The sequence below is a fragment of the Epinephelus lanceolatus genome, chromosome 2 (genome assembly GCF_041903045.1).
Source record: "Epinephelus lanceolatus isolate andai-2023 chromosome 2, ASM4190304v1, whole genome shotgun sequence".
Lineage (NCBI taxonomy): Eukaryota > Metazoa > Chordata > Actinopteri > Perciformes > Serranidae > Epinephelus > Epinephelus lanceolatus.
In genome coordinates, this window is record NC_135735.1 from 35,148,799 (window position 1) to 35,164,553 (window position 15,755).

General features: G+C 41.0%; 1 protein-coding gene across 2 annotated transcripts in view; it reads left to right on the forward strand.

Moving 5' to 3' along the window:
- The window catches only part of insyn1 (inhibitory synaptic factor 1), a 56,823-nt gene extending 42,254 nt beyond the window's left edge, over nt 1–14,569 (forward strand). For both annotated transcript variants that reach the window (XM_033632551.2, XM_033632542.2), the window contains exon 3: nt 13,627–14,569. In XM_033632551.2, the coding sequence (XP_033488442.1) occupies nt 13,627–14,445 (819 nt within the window). In that variant the 3' untranslated portion in view covers nt 14,446–14,569. The remainder of the gene's footprint in view (nt 1–13,626) is intronic.
- The last annotated feature ends 1,186 nt before the right edge of the window (nt 14,570–15,755 follow it).

The window sequence follows — 15,755 nt, forward strand, 5'->3', positions numbered from 1 at the left end:
GGGATTCACAGGAAACAATGTATGTGAGTAATTCAGCATAGTTTTATCCTCCTTTTACTAGGTGTTTATTGCAGTATTTAACTGTGCATGGGTCACTAAATTGACTTGGGCATTTCGTGTATTTTAACCAAGAATTCACAGCTGCCTAAACTTTGCCAGACCCAACTGTGTCGGATCAAAGAGCATTGAGACATTTTTAAAATGGTCATATTGGTTGTTTTAGAGGGCACTAAAAAAGCTATGACCTATTCTGTTGTGTAGGAGGACATTGTTGAACAAATTTCTGTTGATGCCTTTTGAAAACCTAAATTGACTTTGTAACTTCACTTTATATTTACTGACTTGAAGGTTTTTCTATTTTCTTCAGCACAGTCAGAATTTAGCAGCCAACACCTTTCACTGCAGGAGCTGCAGCACCTCTGCACTACAGTACGCAGAAACAGTGGTTGCTGCTTGCTTAAGACAAACAGTGACAGTGCGTTGACAGTGTGAAGCTGTTACTGAACTCAACACAAATTGCGTCAATAAAGAAATCTGGAATGTTATGAACACATAGAGCAACAATGATTTAATTTACTTCCCTGGAACTAGTGTGTCTAGCAGCAGTTGTAACCTGTTGACATAAGTGACAGCAATGTAGACAGCTGGAAGGAGTCTGGCAGCTATTATGGATGATACCTGAGTGATTAACACTACACAGCACAGCAGTGTTGTCCAGTTTTACACATCCACATACCAGATCCTCTGGCAACAAGCTGTATATTCACATTTTCTTTTCTCTTCACCGACAGAGCTGATAGATCTAACTGCAGAATCTTGAAGGGAAACAGTGCAAACATGCTCTCTGATAAAAAAAAAAAGGAAAGCCTTTGGGGTAGTTTTGTTGCACCTTGGTGTATTATTCTAGGTTTTTGGGGGTGTGTAAATCCATTTACACCCCTGGAATTGTGAAATAACACCCATTGCTGTTGCATGGAAACTGTCATTAGGCAGTATCATCTCTCCCCAGCCGAGCAGACAGACAGTGATAGGAGCCATAACAGGAATTTGGAAAGAAGGATTTTTAATTACAAAAAGAGAGCAGGTGATAGCTTCTGCATGGTAACACTAGTCTTGGATCATTTCTCACCCAACCATAAATAGAACTCTCCGTCTTGTTGGCTGAGGGGAGTGGATACTGCAAAATATTTTGCTGAGTGGAGGGTTTGCAGTTTCATCCTCACTTAGGATAAAGGCATTGATGGCTGTGTGTGACTGTATATGAGCGATAATGTGACTATGCGAGCGAGGTGCAAATCAACTCTGATGTTGTAAAGAAGTTTTATTGTTGGCTATATTTTTCAAAGATGTGAATATGTTCCTCGCTGATACAAAAGTGGAACAAAGCTGACAATGAGATCCGAAAAAGCTGCGCAAGTTAAATGTGCAAAATAAGTTTGGATGAAGAAGATTATTTTCCTGCCAATCAGTCTTTCGCCTGCTGCCTGGCTGTCTCCCCTCTTTCATCCGTCTGTCCCTCCATCCATCCTCCATCTTTCTTATGTTCCTGCTTTGAATAATGGTGTATTACGACTGTTAGAAGTCGAGACTATAGAGGGATGCCTGTTTGTTTCAAGTAGACTAACATAAGGACATACTTAAATAAATATTTGTGTGTGCCTAACTACAGTTACATCTGTCTAACACCAAATTTCTAGAAGTATCTGCAACATATAAGATCTCAATGAAGCCTTAAAGGTGGGCTTTTAGTTGGCATTTTCGAAACAAAATGTGTGGATGTTTTACTTTGACAACAACTGAGACAAATACCACCAAGTGCACCTTATTGTCTTTTCAGTTTCTATCATTTTCCTCTAATACGGATCCATCTTGCAAACTGTTAATTGCCTATTCAAACTACTACTGCTGCTTTTGCTGGTCAGTGCCTCTTTAAAACAATTTAGGGCCAAAATACGGGCCATTTCCAAGAAGCACTTAAAGCTATTATTCCAACATAAACTACATAAGATGTGCATATTTAATTTTCAGTCAGTGTTAATTTATGCTTGACTATGCACACCGTCTGAGGCAAACAGGTTTGGCAGTGGGGAAAAACTGTGTATATAATGTGATATTTTTATGTACTCGCATGTTCACAGCAGTTTTAGTGCTTAGTATTTACTGCTATGAAAGAATTACATGAGGCATTGTTATTGTAAGAAATAAATTTAACTGTAGTAGAAATCTCGATGCATTTCCCACACAACACAGAGTGTTATTAGGGACCTATGATTTCCCTATGCGCAAACACGGACAGAATCTCAGGAGTGACAATAAAAATTGAGTGTAAAGTGTAAAACACATAATGTTGTGGAACTGGCTAAAATGCGGATGCAATTTACAAAAATTGCAGTTTTCCCTACCATTAAAAGCGTTTCTTCACAGCACTAAGTGAACAGAAAAAAAAACTTTGCTGCTATATTTTTATGTGCAGATACGCTGCTTCTTTCCTCTGCTCTCCATGTGTTTCACTGAGAGCGGGGCTCAGCTCCTCCACAAACACAGGCAGGGCCACACCGGGTTACTTGTCGCAAGGGCTTTACTCTGTTATGCCTGTATCTGTCTCAAATTTTAGAATCAGTGGGTTTGATCACAGAGGTGCAGGTGATGGCTAGCTTGACTGCAGTCTCTTATTCTGTCAGCCAGGCTAGGTCAAATCCTGTCCTCTTGTGCTTCCCAGGTGGTCCAGAGGCACTGTCTGAGGTTTTCTTGCATCAAGCTAGCCGCCACTTGCATCTCTGTGGTCAAACGGGCAGCTGGAGCTAAAGTTGGAGTGCATCTGGAGTACAACTGTATTCTGACCTGTAAATGAATTGAAACAGCCCAGCATACAAACATGACTAGCATAGCGCCATTTCCACCAAACACTTTCGGTATGATATCTTTGAAACCAAAAGTAACCCTTCAGACATAGTTCCTAGACCCTAGCGTTTCCACCGCAAACAGTACTCTTAAATGTGGGCGTGGTTGTTGTCACTCACTGCTCTGTCCAGCTCTCACTGTATTTCCTCATTACTGGTGACACAGATGGAAGCCTGCACCTCGTTTATTTTCCACAGAACGTAGATGCACGCCAACATTTTCAGAATAAAATTTTGTCCTTCTCAGGCAAGCTCAGGGGTTAATGTTGCCATAGCCCACAGGAAAGACGTTCCACAGCACTTTTTTTTTTCCAAGTGAGGATTAGAATACATGCCGTTCACATAATCTGGGTGAAATTAATATATGTAAATAGTTGAAGATCCACTCATTACTAAAAGTGTGTGTGTCATATAAAAAATAAAGTATTGATCGAAGTTGTCAGTGAAATTTAAGGTGTGTTGATTGATTCACGTTGTCATCTCATGTATTCAGTAAATACAAGTTAAAAGTTAACGTTCCACCTTAAAAGTTTCCAGCAGTCGGCCCAGTGAATTAAGTTATTTTTTCTCCAACTAGAGCTGCTGCAAAAGGCAGCAAAACATCCTTTCATTTTATAGTTACAGTTTACTAATAAAACTCTCCACAGTATGAGTAGTGGTAACATGAGCCTCAAAACCAGCCATAACTCAGCCCTGAGCAGAATGACCATCCGCTACTGACCAATCAATGGACTGCAGTGTTCACAGCTCCACCTTTTAGTACCAGATCTGTGTGCTAGGTACCCCAACAGAGGGTTACCAAAAATGGGGACCGTACAGAATGCTTCCATTGGTACCATCCACAACTCTTCACAGTGGAAACAGAAAGAAAGTGCACCGAACCAAACTGAACTGTACCTGACTGCTTGGAGGAAATGGGGCTTATGTTTTCTTTCTAAAATAAAGTGTTAACACAGTGAAAATAAAAATAGGAAATAAGATCATGAGGAAAGAAATAGTGAGTGCAACACTGGGTTATGACACTATGTAATTAACTGTAAAAAATCAGGTGCTCTTCAAGGATGGGACAAATAGTCATATAAAGATAAAAAGCAACGACTGGCCAGCTCACTTAGTGTAGAACTCCATGGTACAGGCAGGCAGTCCAAAAATGCATCCAAGGCATTCTGACTTAGTTAAAAATCCTTCATTAGTAAATGGATAAACCAACGTGTCTCGACTAAAGTCTTCATCAGGGTGTAAAATGCATGCCTGCTGCCTGTACCATGGAGTTTTACAATGAGTGAGCTGGCCAGTCGTTGCTTTTTATCTTTTTAGTTAATAAGATCAATTGGATGATATTCACAGGAAGTATAAACACGTTACCTGCGTCCCTTACAAATGAAGAAATCCCACTTAGTTGTGAAGGAATTTATTAAATTATTGAAAATAGTGCAGTGTTGTTTTACATCAAATTCACTGAGATCCATTAAATTATGAATATTTTCCACATCCACCACCACATGATTAGACACTCCTTCTGATGAAAAAAATGTGCCTCAATGGTAAAACAAGACTCAGAAAAATTAAATCATGAGTACAGAATTCGGGAAAATCAAAACAGAATTGGAAAAAATTTAAGCGGATTACATAGGGAACTCTATCATTAGTCATCAGTACAAAAATGGGATAGCCATGTAGCTACTTATCTGTACTATGTGTCTTTTTTTCTCTCAGGGTAGACTTGCTGCTTATCTGCTTACTGGTTTGGCCTGTAGACAAACTGGCAGTGTGAAGTGTCAGGGTGAGGGATTTACTGCTGGATTGGGCTGAGCCGGTTCCTGTAGTGTTGTATTTTGCCAGAGAGATTCTCCCCTTTTTTCCAGTTTGGGTCAACTACGTTTACCCTCCAACCCACCGCACACATAAACACACACACACTTGCCGCGCTCAGAAACACTGTAATCACTTTAGACCTTCACTGGCCTTCTACAGAAAGACACCATGTTGTTAATGAAAACTCTACTGAGTCATTAAAATGGGTCAGTGTGGCCTGGCTGCGCTCACATGCACACCTTTTTCCCCGCATGTGACCAGCGTGACCTGACAGTACTCAGGCCTAATCCGAGTGCTATCTCAGGGAAGCAGACAGACTGAGGAGCCCCGTAGCATGGCACTACCATCTTTCTCTGGTCATTACCGGCGCTAGGCCTCTCAACACAGATAGAAGCGATGAAGGAGAACCTCAACTCAATAAATGATTGGTGCACTCTGCCAGCACCGACGCATGCTGCATCTGCTGCCTCCCTGTTGCTGGAAGACAGAGTTCCCATCTTGCTCCCGTACTGATTGTACAACCCATAACCTCTCCAGCATAATAGTATAAACCTTCCAAATTTGGCCATACAGCAGGTGGATGAGTCTGCCCAGTCTAATGACCTAAATTTGGCTAAGGAAGTGGTTGATTTTCCAGACCTCAAGGACGGCAGAAGCCCACCTCTTCTAAAGCCCCAGAGGGATAAACGAGGCCCATTATACGGTGAAGTTTGTAATGATGCTTTTGATTAGTGAGTTGTCAGGAGGTATTGGCCCTATGCTCATCACAGCGTTGTTTAGCACTTTAAGGCCTCCATAAAGATGAGTGTTTTTTGAGAAAAGATGAAAAAGCAGGGGGCATGTGCCTAATGAAGTCTCAGGCTTATAGGCCCTCTCATGACAGGATAATTACACCAAATGCTTCCAGCGAACACTTCAAAGGACACTTCATCCCTGTGCCAACACCACGCAACACATCTCACCAATCAAGATGGCCTGACCTAAATCAGGTTCCCCTGGCTTGTCTGTAATGTCTCCCGCCCACAGACCCACTGGACCTCTGCAGAGTCAACTGCATGAGAATCACAACCACACTCAATGTAATTGAAAAGTACAATTAGAACACAGGAATTTGTCTTTCTGACGTTGCTGCAAAAAAACAAAAAAAAAAAAACAAAGGTGCAGCTGTAAAAATGTCCAGTTCTATTAGTGTAATAATCCAAAGAAAGTCCAGCTTTATAAGATGATGTATGATTTTATCCTAGATCGCAATAAAAAACACAGTAGGTCGATTGTACTGAATTTCCATTATCAAGAGTATTGTGCCAAAAGAGACCGCTGCGCAACCAACAATAAAAGAGGCTCTGCAAAACCAGACTGCACCAACCCTTGAAAGATCTTAATCAAGCATTGGCATGGTTGATTCTGGAAGACACAATGCCATTTCAAATAGCAGAAAACCCTGGCTTCTTAAGATTATTTGTTTTTCACAAAAGGATGTTCAGTGAAAATATATGTCCTATCTGGGATGCAGTTAAAATATTTGTTTCTTGTCTGAATGTAAGGTATCGTGTTTCCAATATGTTCCAGTGCCATTTTAAGAGTTTCAACATATTTTCATGATAATATTGTAAATAGCAATTATTTTGGCTAGAATAATTATGGCATTAAATTTTCATATCACCCCGTGGCTATTTTATTTTTACATGGAGTGACTATGAAAGACTCACCTCCTGGAAGCTCGCAATGTGGCTGCACTTAAGTTTGTAGTTTGTTCTGTGGCAAAGTACGGAAGTTACGGTTGAGCAGGTGGATTTCAGTGAAGTTTTCACAGCAGCAAGAAAGCATCAAAATGTCTATCAAAATTCTTAAACGACTCCTGAAACATAATTAATCATTCTGGTGTGCACCATCTGCTCAGTAGATTCTAAATAATCATCTTTCTTTTCAACAAAGTATGTCTGAATACTCTGCATCTGTCTCAGTCTTCATACATGACCTTGTTGAGCTCACAAGTAAGCATGTGCATCGGCCCGCCTCCTGCTTCATAAATCGTCTCTCAGCTTTCATGTAATGTGGCCCAAACTTTCAGGCCAACAGCGTTGTGCAGATATCGCACCGTTCTGCATGTTGTTCACATACTGCTGGGTAATATTAAGTACGTAACGAGAAATTTCAAAATGCTCCCAAAGTGCTGTTTCATCCAATAGTGAATAAGATGTCTGGAAGAGATTGCACACGTTTACGAGTCACTGGACAATTTTTATAGTGAATCCAATAAATATTTTCTTTTCAGAGTAAGTCGGGGATGATAAATTAGCTTCTGGGGGATAAGATAAACCATATGAACAATGTGAGTGGCTTGGATGGTCCCCTCTTCACGTCTTGAGGGGAATTAAACTGAGGGGAAGTAAGCATGGGGTAAGGAGTAAGGAGAAACTGCAAAACTGCAGGAGCTAACTGCATTAAAACAATATTTGCAAACGTTTTACTTACGAAGCCAGCATGCAAGGCTATTTTGATAATTGCTGAGACTTCCTAACTGGCATAAACCGCTTCCAGCGCTGGAAGTGTAGCACAGGGGCAGGCTGGAAATCTATTGTGACATGTTGAGAAAGAAATAACACTTAGATGTGTCTGAATGGCTCCACTGAACACATTTTAGATTTTCCCATGAAAAAGCAAAGCCATGCTAGACGTCGGATGCTGCATAATTAACAAACACGCACTGCAAACTTCTCTCAGTCTACTCTGAAAATGACTCCTGGAAGAACGGGTGGCACAGGAACAGATGGAGAGAGGCCACTTGAACACAGCGTAATGAAGCGATCCACAGAAAATTCACTCATACAGCGTGCATTTCAAATGAACCCAGTGAGGGTGTTATGTCTCATTTATTTTGGTAACTCACACCTGATGTATTTTTTACACATGTACAAAATGCATTGCTACAGATGCCATATTTAGGAGCTATTTTTATTCACTGATAAATACTAGAATATTCAATACAGCATCAACTTGGAAAACATGATACTGTGATCATTGCAAACTTGTTAAAGATGCACTTTTACATCGTGTTTGTGTATAAGACTTGCAAAGGTTGGCAACCTCCATCTGTTTACTAGACGGCTAACAAAAAATCTTTTCATACAGAAAGCCATCAATGCACATCAAAACAAGCTTCTCCCATTCAACATCTGTTTAAAGATCATCAGAGTGATTAGAACATGTGGTAGATTTTCCACTTCTCATCAGAGGCAATTTCAAACCCAAATTTTCACATTTGCCGATTTTGACCTCAGCCTGTAATTTTCAGCAACACATTAAACGGTAGTAGTGGTATAAGTTATTCCAGTACTGATGTTCCACTGCATTTTCAGTTAGCATTAACAGAGGACAGGCGCTCGCTTGGGAGAAAAGAAACAGGTATCCACTCATGATAAATAAATCATGATACCAGGTGGAGCTGAATATTAGCAAGAAGGACTCTTGTAATGATAGTGGACAGTATGGAATCTATTTCCCAAACCACCACTCTGCCTGAGAAGAGCCTCTTCTGAGATTTTTTTTATATTTTTACATTACTGACCATCACTCTGTGTATGATTATCCTTGCCTGTCTTTTCCATCACTGTACCTTTCTGCCACAGACAAGGCTCCAAGTGGCCTCTTTCACTCTGACCCTCAATTACCCGGCCCAATCATCTCAGACAGGTGTTGAGGTACAGTAATAAACCCGCGCCTGATGCTGCCGAGGTAGCCTCTCTTTTAAAGTACCTCTGAGAGCTCTGAAATGACTGAACTCAGTGTTGATCAGGTGCAGTGACCACAGTTGACTCGCGGCTGCCGGCTGATAGTGTGCAGTGAATAAGAAAAAAATAATGTAACAATACCACTTATTGCTCTGTATGGACTGTATAAACAAGATCAGATGTGCTTCAGGTTGGCTGGGCAACCCTGCCTCGACAGTGAATAAACTATCTTCAAAAATATTATTGAAAAATAAATGTTTACTGTAATTTGTGTGCTTATCACTCACACATTGAATCATAGATATTGTTATATTCATCATCATAGTTTTTAGTAGCTTCCACTAGACACCATTTACACTAAAGAAAGCAAGTTGTCAGCGGAGGCATTGAGAGAAAATTAAAGACTAAAGATAAACTCAAATCCCCAGCACTTATATCCACGCTTATACTATACATTACTGCTTAACTGTGTTGCAAATGGAGTCTTTTCAGTCACAAGGATGTGCCATCACTGCATCATAAACCTTGCAGAGTGGTAGCGCCATAAAGTCCACGGGGGATACACAGCCTAACTCCAGAGGTTTATCACAGCTTCAAGTTGCATAGCCGGAATTTTAAGGAGACAAAACACAATGAGGAGTCAAAAATACTAAATTCACTATTAACAGTTAGTCAGAGGATATGAGTCGGTGTAAATGTGTAACTTTTTGTGTTATCCACCCACACAGGTGTTTTCAATTACTCTGGCTGATTAGACTCATGTGCACAGGATCATTAAGTGTTGGTACAGTAAACATGAGCTGCTTATTGCATAGGAAATGAGCGCTGGAGTAATTCTGTTTACCCGTGCAATGTTTGGTCGAATTTCTTATCTTAAATGGGGCCTGCTATTTTACGGTTGCACTACAGGACCTACCATAGGATAATCTCAAATAGAAATTTGCTATCTGCCTCACTGATGTGAAGTTATGGTGTGCAGGTGTTCCTCTGTGAAATGTTTCATTGGAAAGTCACATAATTACTTTCGCCCTCTTCTATTTTTGACTCTTGTAGATTTTCATAATGCATTTTCTATTTTTAACACATTGTGCGCATTGTTAATGACTGGCTCCTGATGTGTTCATTCATCCTTTGTGCTAAAGCTATCTGCTCCTCCTATTCACTCCATAGCTCCTTCATCACACATTCTCTGACTGGAAGAAAAAGCAGAGACCAGTGTTCATTGTTGCTGCATAGAGTGTGTGCTGCATTGTGACCTAGAAAGATTCGGCAGAACCCTTCGAGCTGAGACACTTATCAAGCTAAATTAGCCTACATACTGCAGGCAGGGGTCAGGCTAACCAGCGGTGGAAGCTGCCGCAGCTTACAGTTAACACCCGGCAATGCATTTTAAAATGGGAAATAAGCAGGGTCATGATCCGCTGCAGAGAAACAACAGCAACATTTGGGTGATGTTCGGCGACTAGACACATTATTCTTACAATTCCTTTTACATTTCCTTTAAAATGTCACCGTATAGTGTTTGTGTTTAAACTTTTCTAAATACATATCTAAATGACATTTATTTAAAATGACTTTCTGTTCATTGCAATAACTGCTAACCAACCAAATAGTCTATATTGGTGTCACGGCAAAGCTTGTGAAATACATTTGCCAGATAATTTCTTAACTCATTGATTAAATTAAGTCCCTCGCTCAAGATGTGTAATCACGTAAACAGAGCAATTCAGCCTCCTCCGGGCCTGAGAAATGTCTTACATTAACAACTCCATGAGTAAAAAGTCGGCAAATCACACAGCAAACACGTTGAGTAATTCAAGGATTAGAGGATTCATACAGCCCAATTCCCTCTGGGCAGTCTGCCAATAGAGAAGCACGGTCCAGGTACTCATGAGGTGTACAGTGCCACAACTGGCAGATCTGCAGAGAAGCTCGTTGACAGATGAGCCAATGCCATGCATGCAGACATATACAGCAAGATACAAATGCAGGAGGTGTGACTTAACGGCATAAAAAAGGACTCATGATCAGCTATATAAAATGCAGCAGTGAGGAGAATAGCAGCATCTAGTCATCCTTCACAGTGTCTCTCTCTTAAATTTGCAGCTGGTAATGTGAGTCAGTGTTCTTTATTTTTGGTTCAAGGACTCAGTGAGCAAATTTATGTTAGATTCAAATCATCATCTTGATATATTTGCACAAGATCATCAAGCTCCTGGATGTCAGTTGCCATATTTGCAGAGATCATCACCTGAGCTTTTGGTGAGCACGTTATCAGTATGTTTTCGTATACAGTCTGTGACTCATAATTCCTCTTTTAAAGTTGGACAGAGAATGAATGAGGATTTTAATTCTTACACACAGAGATAAGACTTTGTGCTGCTGATACAAACTGGTCTCATTTGTAGTCATAAGAGCCAGAGAGGAGCAAACACAGCAAATAATTACAGAGGCATTAAAAAAGGATGATGTCCCACAAATCTCGGAGTCAAACTACACTTTCTCTGCTGTTCAGCTGCAATTATGTTGGAAACTCATATGTGCATGTTTTTAAAAAAGAAAAAATAAACATTTTGGAGTTTAAACCACTGGGCTTAATTGCTGAACAGGTTGGGGAAATGTATCATTTACAAGCTGCAGGAACGCTGAGTGTTTTCATTTTACAATAGATTGTTGTTGAGAGCAGAACATGCTGATTGAAGGTGCTGAAATGTCAAGTATAGAGGGCTTGGATTTTAGGTGTTGTCAGCAAACCAGTGTGATTTCAGCTGAAGTGCTTTCTATTCATCAAACACTCACCGCTGTGGCTGCTGGTGACAGAAGCATTGAGGTTAATTCAGAGTTAACACTAAATTAAATGCTTTTACGGCACACATTCTCACGCAGTAGGTGAAATTCTGAGATGATTTTGTTTGACATGGACATCACAATAGCACTAGGAGTAAAACGCACATCAATGTACAAGCGTTAAAAGCCCTGGGTTAAGTGTGTGTGTGTGTGTGTGTGTGTGTGTGTGTGTGTGTGTGTGTGTGCCGTAAAGCTGTATGTCTGTGTAGGGCCATCTCATTCATCCTGGTAGCCGCAGTACAGCATCAAGGCAAACTGAATCAGCCACCCGACTGAGGATGTGCTGCTTTTGCCGCTCATCTAAGAGGCTTCTTCAGTTGTTCTCTCTCTCAGAGCTGAAGTAGCCTCTTTGACGAGTCACGACACGTCTTCACTGCTTCATCCTCATTCCAGTGGATATTTAATTTTGTCTTGATGTAGCATAAAGCTAATTTACAACACCTGTCCACAGGAGGCCTTGGTGGAAATAAAAACAATTTTAAAACCATGAACAAACAATTTATGGATGAAAAGTAGTGCAATGGCAAGCTGTAAAGGGAAACAAAGATCTATTAGCAGCTGTGAATAAATCTTAGCTTTTGTTAAACCTGCCTGTGGGGGGTAAATCAGCGGGATGCAAAGCATCTGGAAATTTCATGAAATGTAGTATCGGTTAAGCTGTCACAGAGATTTATACTGAAGTGAGTTTTACAATTAGTACTTTTGTTTAAGTTTATTTCATACTTTTATCAACTTTAGTCATTACAGTGAGTGTATTTACATACTGTATGTGTGAAAAGGCAGATCAGTATGCATTTAGCATTTGTAGTGCTTTTTAAAGTCCCAAAATATGAGTAATAATGAACCCCCTGTGAACATTAAATGGGCCCTGTGGAGTTTTCTTGTAAACAAACAGAAGTGATGTTTACATTCAGTGTTACTCACCGAAACACACTGTGTGTATCCTTGAGGTCTAACAAACATGTCAAGTGCATTTCCTTCCTCATAAAGCATTTGCAAAGCCATTTTTAAAGTATCTTTAATTCTGCATGTTTACCAGCTTGCAGTCTTCTTCTTCCCTGCCTTTGCCTGAGCACAGATGCATATCTTTCCATGTCATTTTCACCTGTTGATCAGTGATATAGCGTGACACCACTGTTACAACTGTGTATAGAGTCCCTTGTCGAATGCACGAGATAAACAAAATAGGGACTCAATCACCAACAAAAAAGCTCCATCCCACTACTAAAGGTCTAAAAGTCCATGAAGAACCCTAGAGTAATGCAGTGGTTGTGCAAAGAGCCCTTTATTCTCCTGCGCTACTATGGTGTTGTCATGTTAAAATCACACCAGAAGTGCATGTACTGTGCTCCATGACGCAACTAAACAAGTACAGATGGTTGCAGTCGTTTCCCATTTCAAAATGTTTATACATTGCCAAGCTTTGATGTCAATCTCACCATGTCTGCACAAAGTTTCATCGCAATCCATCCAGTAGTTGTTCAGATATTTCAATCTGGACAAAAGAGGTGGACCACCTGACCAACAAACCGAATTTGCTGTGCAGCTAAAAATAGATGTCAAGAAATTTCTGGATCGAAATCAAATCTCTTTTTGCCTTAAATTTGTTTCTCTATTAGAGATAGTCAAGTAATTCTATATTCCACTACTCACATTAAATTATTAAAGAGTATTTGGGGACTCAAGAAAATAATCTAATGTGAGAAAGGAATATACATTTGCTAACAACAACAACAAAACAAGTGAAATTTTAACTGGGCTTCAATTAGCCCTTTAAACCACATATCTAAAGTTAACAGAAAAAAAAATTTTAAAAAAAATCAGCAAACTTTTAACATCTGCCCAATTAGCACACGCTTATACAGCAGCAGCAGCAGCAGCAGCAGCCAACATCTGACACCAAACCCTTTACTGGTCCCAACAAACTCACACCAACACAGAAATGGCTCGACTCTGACGTTAAATCTGTTAATAAATGTAACATTAGCTGTTTGGAGCTAACAATTAGCCCTGTGACTGTGTGTGTTTGTGTTGGCAGACTCACCAACTGTCCTCCGCATGGAGCTCACACTCTTGCAGTAGTCCCCTAGTGTCTCAGGCTAAACAGAGAGAGTTACAGTGAGGCGCTGAGCAAAGCAATACACTGCACGCAGCTCTGCAATTTTTAAATAGCAAAGTAGAGAAGTTATGTTCATATGTGGGAGGTTGGGCGCCAATTTCTCTATATGTTGAAAGAACACTGATGCCGAGGACTCGAGTACCAATACCTATCTCTATCCTCTACAACATTTCATCAGTTCTCTCTCTCTTGTCCTCTCCCTTTTCGATTGCAGGTGGTGGGTCAGATCGATAAACTAACGTCCGACTTTGACTTTGACCTGGAGCCAGATGACTGGACAGTGGCCACAGCCAGCAGCACGTCCAGCAGTGAGCGAGGTTTGGGAGAGGCCTTCAGGCTGGACTTCCTCAATGCAGATGTGCTTTCTGATAGCTGGGAGTTCTGCAGCTACCTTGAGGCTGCAGGCGCCGCTGCCCGCAGACCTGGTGAGCAACCAGGAGATCTGCGACCGGAGCTGGGCCGCGGGACCATCCCCACCCAGACGCAGACCCCCACCCCGCCCCCCTCAACTGCCTCGGTCTACTCCCAGATGAATGGTGGGCTGCCAATCCCCAACGGGCCCCGCATTATCACTCCAGATTCGTCCAGCGAGGAGGCCAGCAGCTCCACGCATAGCCACAAGACTTCTCGTACCTCCGGCACAAGAGAAAGAGTCCGCTTCAGCGACAAAATTCTGTACCACGCGTTGTGCTGTGATGACGATGAGGAGGAGGAGCAAGAGGAATTACAGGAGGACAAAAGTGGCTGTGCGACACCAGATAGCGATAGTGAACCCAGTCTCCTGTCGAGCTCAGTAACCCCCAAACGTTCTTCCTCTGAGCACTCACTCCTCCATAACTGTCTGGACCCTTCCTATGTCTCCTCGCCAATGAAGGGGACGACGGGAGCTCACACACTACCCAGGAAAGGTCTCTTAAATCCCGGCTGCCGCAAAAAACTGTTACGAAATAGCAGCACACAAACTGTCTCTGACAAGAGCACCCAAACTGTACTGCCCTATATTCCAACCAAACAGAAAACAAAGGACCACTGAGAAAGCCCTAAGTTGATCATAAATCTCATGAAGAGGACTGTGCATTATTTAATATTAAATACATAGCTCATAGATTAATACACAAATAAATTAATTACTAAATAAATAAATGATATATGGGAAATCACTCGACTACCTACAGTTATTCTGAGGCTCAGGGAAAACATGATGAAATGAAGCAAGGCAGATCATTAAGACGAAAGTACTGGTGGACCAAAAGGTTAGTGCCTGTTTTAATGTCAAGAGATACACTGAATGGATTCCCAATGTGTAATCATTTGAAACAATGACAGAGATTATGAAAGCAATCATTTTTACTAGAACATTTTAAGTGTTCAAAAATGGAAGTTGATTATGAAGAGGTCCTTTCCCCTCCTCATACACTATTAGAAGTCACACAAAAAAAGAAAAGAAAATGCTTGTTCCTATAATGTGGATACAAAACGCTGCACATTCTGTACTCTGAATCTGTATAAACATTGTCTTTTTTCATGTTCCAGTTATTTCCAATGTCAAGGGGATTGTTGCTTTCAGCGGGATAATGTATCTAAATGCACATGTCAAGCCTCTTCCTCTCTTTGATGTCAACAAACACGTTTGAGCGAAGAGCCAGAAAACAACACTATTTACCTGCCCTTGATTTTATAAATCATCTCAATGTGATCTTTACCTGGTCTGCTGCAGAAACATAGAGACTGGCAGGCAGAAAAACAGATGTATAAAGTAATTTAAGAATGTGCGGCCCACAAAAGTGACATTTCCAATTTTTTCTTTCCGTCTGTGCCTGCCAGTGATGTCATTAGACCTGGGATCCGAGCTAAATAGCAGTCCACAAAAAAAGTGCTAAAGGTTTTGTCTCTCCATTCAGTTGCTCAGTGGGGAATTGAAATCAGCAGAGCAGCATTTTATTCACAGGGCTAACGCCAATAACCATTCCTGATCGATATGTTAGAGGGAGGTTGCAGTGAGAGGTCTCTCTGCTGAGCATGCATGCCACTCTCCTGGGAACTGTGAACAAAAACTCACAGTCAGACCTATTTACTTAGACTGAGAGGAACAAAAATTAGAACTGTGGCCCTAAAGAACTGACATTTCAAAAAGTGTGTGTCCAGGAGTGAGAGCTGATGGTGGAAAGAGAGTGTGTTCCTGTTGAAAGATTTTTTTTACAGAGCAATAATCTACCCTGGGGAACGGCTTTGTGAGCCTGCTCCCCTGGTCCCCTCATCCTCACTTTCCTAATGTTGTTTTCAAGTTTAAAAAGAAAAAAAGTCAAATGCCGTAGTCTTTAAGAGGTAACTCTTTTGTGACTC